This window comes from Sebastes fasciatus, chromosome 7 (assembly GCF_043250625.1).
Source record: "Sebastes fasciatus isolate fSebFas1 chromosome 7, fSebFas1.pri, whole genome shotgun sequence".
Classification (NCBI taxonomy): domain Eukaryota; kingdom Metazoa; phylum Chordata; class Actinopteri; order Perciformes; family Sebastidae; genus Sebastes; species Sebastes fasciatus.
The window spans coordinates 11,513,632-11,520,445 of NC_133801.1; the positions used below are offsets into that span (position 1 = coordinate 11,513,632).

At 39.3% G+C, this 6,814-nt stretch overlaps 1 protein-coding gene across 4 annotated transcripts in view; it reads left to right on the top strand.

Moving 5' to 3' along the window:
• Positions 1-5,625, top strand: part of vaspb (vasodilator stimulated phosphoprotein b) — a 31,845-nt gene extending 26,220 nt beyond the window's left edge. For 2 of the 4 annotated variants that reach the window (XM_074641562.1, XM_074641561.1), the window contains exons 9-14: positions 86-113; positions 223-262; positions 463-519; positions 1,721-1,793; positions 2,598-2,655; positions 4,022-5,625. In XM_074641562.1, the coding sequence (XP_074497663.1) occupies positions 86-113; positions 223-262; positions 463-519; positions 1,721-1,793; positions 2,598-2,655; positions 4,022-4,056 (291 nt within the window). In that variant the 3' untranslated portion in view covers positions 4,057-5,625. The remainder of the gene's footprint in view (positions 1-85; positions 114-222; positions 263-462; positions 520-1,720; positions 1,794-2,597; positions 2,656-4,021) is intronic. The other 2 variants (XM_074641565.1, XM_074641563.1) reach the window with 1 other exon arrangement.
• Positions 5,626-6,814: the final 1,189 nt, after the last annotated feature.

A 6,814-nucleotide genomic window follows, 5' to 3' on the forward strand; every position in this document is an offset into this window, starting at 1 on the left:
CACTGTAGGTCATGGATAGTTATAAAACAGAAGCAGGTTTATGATGACTCATTCTTAACACCAAGTTTCTGTCTTTTCTATACAGGATGATTCAGAGCCTCAAGGTCAAAGCGGTGAGAACTGAACACTTTTATCTGTTGCATGCCAACTACATTCATTCTGATGTTAAATTTATGTGAGTGAATGCCAACAACTCATGTTTTCATACATCTTCCTTCTCAGACACCCTGAGAAGACCTTGGGAGAAATCGACTTTGCCCAGGTAACCCAGGATTCAGTTATTTCCATGCTGCCACCGTCAGTAAATCTGTTACCTCCCCCAGGTGTTTGGTGCCTCGTGTTTAAACTCACTCTAAGTGTAGCTCTCCATCAGTGTGAGTGTGGTTGTGTGGACATGTGTGCGTCTTTGTTTGTCTTCCATTTCCATTCTAAGAGGAGGGTGTGTGTGTGTCTCACTAACAGGAATAACTCCGTCCACAAGAGCATGGACTCCACCCCCTCATTGTCCCAAGGTTCCAGGTATACGTGCTGCCCCGTTCACTCATGACCTTAGTGCCCCTTGCTTTTCTTTTCTCTTCAGGTTAGCGCAGCACCACTGCAGTCTATGTACTGGGGTGGCATATTTTACAGTTGATAGCACCATCTAATGGATCAGAGAATGGCATGCACCCAAGGGACTTGTAGGTGTACCAACCGAGTGTTACCTCTGAAAACTGAATAATAAGATAGAAGACAGTGTGATCAATGCTTATTTTTACATGTCACTTCTGAGCACTGGGGTCGATGCCGTCCTCCTGTGATAAACTTTACATCTGCTTTATATCGGTGGCATTCATTTCTGAATTACTTGCATCCTCAAGGTTGACATCAGTTCTGAAAGGTAATGATCTTAGACCCTGTTCAGACCTGGCATTAACATGCGTCTTGGGTGATCCGATCACAAGTGGACAGTTATAAGTCAACTGTCCACACCTGGCTAAGAATGCGTCTCCACATGCGTCTAACTACTTCTGATCGGATCTCACTTCCCCACTCTATATGCAAGTAAACACATAGTAAACACATGGCTAATACAGCAGACATTGTGATGTAACATTACATGAATGTCCGTAGTAATATCCTACAACACCGACACATCACTGACAGTATGATTATAATACACGTCCCGTGCCTCGTCTGTAGATATGTAATCTATAGATAAGATATATTTTAATAATATGCAGTTGTACTGACAGAATACAGTAGTGTACAGAAGACTGTCTATTCACCTGAGGAGCGCAGTGAGACCCCGCGGATCCCAACGGGATGTCGGTTGAGTAGGCGGTCCTTGATGTGACCCAGGATACATTTGCGTACACACTGCTAAAAGAATGTGGCCATGTGTGGCCCAGACCACCTCTGAATGTGGTCTGAGCAATCGGATCTCAATGCGTCCTCAATGCACGTTGAGTGCGTTCACACCTGTACTGAGAGCTGTCCACTTCACCCAGGACGCATGTTAATACCAGGTCTGAACAGGGCTTTAGATAGGTCTCATTGCATCTTTGGGTGTGTGGACATTTCTGCATCTTTCTGCTCACTATTCCTTCATCCCTCTGATACTGCTACTGGTGATGTGCTCGATTGACAGTTGGCCTGTCAATGCAGTGCCATGGACCATCTTGGCTTTTTTTCCTGAAACATAAATATTTGTATTTGTCTGTTTCTTGTCTTCTTACAGGCCGAAGCCCGCAGGCAACAACACTAATGATGCAGGTGGAATGGACGACTCAGATTTAGAGAAAATGAAACAGGTGAATTTCTCATCAGCCCAGCAACATCAATTCTTAACCAAAAGAGCTGAACCTGAATGAGTGAGATTACATGCACTTACAGCCTGCTCTCTCCAGTAAGCTGATTTCGTAAACCTCTCACTGTGCAGTCACTCTGTTCCCAACACAGACGCACAACAACAAAAAAGAGTCCGGGCCGACGCAGTGTCTTCTATCACATTACAGTTCAAATAAGAACGCCATCCTTCCAAAATAAGTTCGGGGGTAGGGGAGAAATCAGATTACAGACCTAGATTGCGTCCAAAATTACATACTAAGGTGCTATTTAGTACGCTAAAACAGTATGTGAGATTTTTTTAGTATGTATGAAACCAATAGTATGTGAATTTCCGGTGAAATATTTCAGTATACAACGCTGGACACTACGGCGGCATAAATATCCCACAATGCAGTGCAGTAATGACTACAGCATTCATAACAGATGTTGACGGACAACTCTGTAACGGCAATAATGCTTCAATTTAAGTGTAAGTATAAGATTTACGTTTCCACCCGGCAAGGAGGCTCTCGGGAAGTGACAACGTAAATTACTGCTCAGTGTGTCCAAAAAGATACATACTACTGTTAATTCACACAAAAGTCCGTTGAACGATAGTATACATAATGGGTATGTAGTGCATAGTAGATGATTTTGGACGCAGACCTATTTCATGTATGTATACATGGATTTACATGGTTTCACTGAGTAACCTGGCTACTAATATTACGAGCGTTTAACTACTGGGTCATAACTGACAAGTCTGTTTTTCAATGAATATTCTGCAGGAGATCCTGGAGGAGGTGCGGAAAGAACTACAAAAAGTCAAGGAGGAAATTATTGGAGGTGAGATTCCTTTGTTCTCTCTTAGACCCCCGATCAGACAGAGTGCATTTTAGCAGCCTAGGGCGGCTTTTTGTCATTTTTTTCAATGAGAGTGAAGTGTTTTTCGTGCTGCTTTTGCATTGCTGAACACATCGCGTTTTTACAGGAGTGCCCTGAATGCCTCGATTTGCAAAAAAAAATTCACCTCGGAGTGTAAAAACACCCAGCGTCATTAACGATTTTACTCATTGTGGTCACTTTTGCTGGATACCTGGAGCTTTATGACTTTATCAACCGTAGTTACCATGATCTGAATGAGAACAGCAGGAGGCAAATTAGTGTGTTACTTTAGATTTCGGGTAAGTTGTTTTCTATGATGTAAACTAGGGCTGTCAATCGATTCAAATATTTAATCGTGATTAATCACATGATTGTCCATAGTTAATCGTGATCTTAATCACACATTTTTATCTTTGTAAAATGTACCTTACAGGGAGATTTAGGGGCGGCAGTAGCTCAGTCCGTAGGGACTTGGCTTGGGAACCGGTTCAAGTCCCCACATGGACAAAGTACTGAGTGTGAGCTGGTAGCTGGAGAGATGCCAGTTTGCCTCTTGGGCAGTGCCGGGGTGCCCTTGACCAAACCCCCAATTGCTCGGGGCGCCTGTCAGGGGCAGCCCCCTCGCTCTGACATCTCTCCATTAATGCATGCACTGTATGTTTGTGCATGTGTGTATTTTGGGCCTGTGTGTAAAAATAACAGAGTGAAAAAATTTAATTTCCCCTTGGGGGATCAATAAAGTGCCTTCTTCATCTTTAGGCAAATATTGTCCAGAAACCCTCACAGGTACTGCATTTAGCATAAAAAAACATGCTCAAATCATAACATGGCAAACTCAAGCCCAACAGGCAACAACAGCTGTCAGTTTCAGCTGTCAGCCCTTGTGATTTGGACTTTTGAGCGTTATTTAACCTCCTTCACGACAAGCTAGTATGACATGGTTGGTACCAATTCCATAGGTTTTCTAGTTTCATATGATGCCATTATCTTCACTTCTAGCTTTAAAACGGAGACCGCTACAACCTAAAAATTGCAAGATGCGTGGCATTAAAATGAATTTGCGCTAACGGGTTATTATCGCGTTAACTTTGACAGCCCTAATGTAAACTGTACTATTAACTTTAATGTGGCGTACAGTACCATTGTTTTTGTTTGGGTTACGTTAACACTCATTCGTTGGTTGCCTAGCAACAATAGTTTTTTAAAAAAGTCGCAGCAAACTGCGAAACGTTCTCTGTCTGATCAGTACCTTAAAAACATTTGACTTTTGCTTCAATATGCAGTATTTCAGGTGTGTAATGCTTGTTTCTCCTCTCCCCTTTCACAGCCTTTGTTCAGGAGCTGCAAAAGAGAAGCACATAGTTCTGCTGAGTGTCAGGTGTAACGGAGGGATGTGATAGATGGAGGTGGTTGAGGACCGTCGGGACCTCTCCTCCACTGCACCCTCCCATGTAGCCCAGGGATTTCTCTTCTTCTCCTACACATTTTCTCTTCTCTCGCTCTCTCTTATACAAACACATGTGAGCATACTTGCTTATGTGTACATCATGCATATTCACTTCATGTAAAATGGTAACCCAGGGAACTTCCTCACGTCGCCATCCGGCACTTTTGATGATCACTCACTAATAATGCGGCGATGATCCCATCTATCCCATCTCTCCCCTGATCATTCATCCCGTCCCCTTGTGTCCTCTATGTGTTCTGTTCATCTTAACCAAATCAGAGCGCATAGCTACAGCCACAGTTGCTCTTCCAATTCGTCATCATGTACATCATAACCCTCTTTTCTGCAGAAATCCTGCTACTTGTGTCTTCTCCCTTCTGCTATCAGAAGCACCATTTACTGATAGAGCAGTCTTCAGTATTCAGGGACAATGTATTAGTCACATTTTTACTGTAATAGCAAGATGCTGGCATGCTGGGATCCTTTTTCTCTCAGTTGGAAAAAACAATTGTTCAACCTCAAACACTGCTACAGATAGTTCAGTTCAGACATCTGCTAGTAGGTTATTGTCTCTAATGGTAGTTGGAGGAAAAACAACAATAATCAAGGATGGATCAAGAGACACCAACTCCCTGACTACTGCAGTGTCGCTCCATCAAGTGGACTTTCAGCTCCCAGCAATGGCTAAGAACTAAAACAGCACAACACAAGCCTTCACTGCTGCAAGATAGAGGAAGAGGAGACAAGCAAAGGGAATCTGATGGACAACATGAGTGCTGTGAAAGAGGAGTGTGTTGTAGTTTTATGATGTGTGAGAAATTTATTCTCTTTGCATTGCACTTGTTCCAGAGGAAGTGTGTCTGTGTGCCACACTGCCTTGACAGACTATTCCCTTTCACTCAAAATGAGATATTTGTTGGCCAGTGCAGTGGTCCTACACTGTGCTTCCGCTAGTTTATTTTTCTTCCATTCTAGCTATGTTTTCTAACTTTGAAACAAGAAAAATGGCCATGATGAGGTCAATTAATTTGGCCATGACCAACTGCCTTGAGAATAAATATATAAATATATATATATAAGGAAAAATATATATTTGTTTTGAGGGAAAATGTTAGCAAAAATGAAATGGTGTTTCTATTTTAATTGAAATGACTGGTGAATGGGGTTTTTGTTTTCCTTTTTTTTTTTTCAATGATTGTTTTTCTTATGAAATGTTATTTTGGGTTTCTTTTTTCTAATAGAGTCTAGGCTTTTTACACTGAAATATTAAGAAAACAGCTTAGAGACACTGGATTAGAAATGCCTTTATAGTCGAATACAGCTGCTTCTTGAAAATGCATTACTTTGTCTTGAGTCATCTTTTGCATCCTGTTGTAAAGATTTCTTTGAATTCAGACTAATGAAATTTTATGAACTGTATTGCACAAGCTTAGAAATGTTATGAAATAGAAAAATAAAAATGCAATTTTTTTAAATTAAAAAAATATTTAACTTTGGAGATCTTTTCCATATTAGATGATCAATTTCAGCTATGAGGTTCATGACTGAAATCTAGCTTCAACATATGTGCTAATGTTATATCTTCACCAGTTGGACATTTTAATGACCGTTTACTTGTATGCAGGGTCTGAAATTAACCTTTTTCCTCACCTGCCACTGTGGCAGGTCACTGAACATTTCTACCAGCCACAAATTTTTTTGTTCTGACACTTCTGAAATCTGGGTAGAACGCTTTAAAATTGTAAACACTGAGTCAGTGGTACCAGACGGTAGAATTATGGAATATATCATGTAACTTTAATGCATGACTATATTTGGTAACACTTCATTTTACAGGTACGCAAATTTCATGGTAATTATGTGATAATAAGCAAGTTACCTATTTGAAATTTCTTTGGAATTACTGCCAAATTACCCCAATATTTACCAAATATTAGAAGACACTTCTGATCAGCACAAATCTCACCATTTATGTGACTTATTGTCTACAGAAATGTAACCTGGTAGCTGATGTCATGATTCAGGGAGTTTTTTTTAAGAAATTTCAAAGAAGTTATTTGCTAATTATCACCTAATTACCATGAAATTTGTGGACCTGTAAGATGAAGTGATTCCATATATTTAATTTAGGCTTTAGAATTGCTTTGTAAAAATAATATTTCTTAATATAAGGAAAACCTGTCGGCTATGGTGGCAGGTGACCTGGAACTTTCACCTGCCACAACCAACATTTACCCTGTTATTTGGCAGGTGCTAATTTCATTCCCCGCTTGTATGTATTTTCCAATCTAATATTTTCTCTTTAAGTGTTAATAGCTGGACTAAAGTTTTAACAATATTGCTGCCATGGATTAAAATGAGTTATTTATATACATATGTATATATATACACATATATACACATATATATGTGTATATATATCTATATCATATATATGTATATATATATATATAGATATATACATATCTATATATATATATGTATATAAATATATGCATACATATATATATACATATATATATGTGTGTATATATATATGAATGTGTATATATATGTATGTGTATATATATATGTATGTATATATATATGTATGTGTATATATATTTATGTATGTGTATATATATATATAAATATATATGTATGTATATATATGGTTATATATATATGTATATG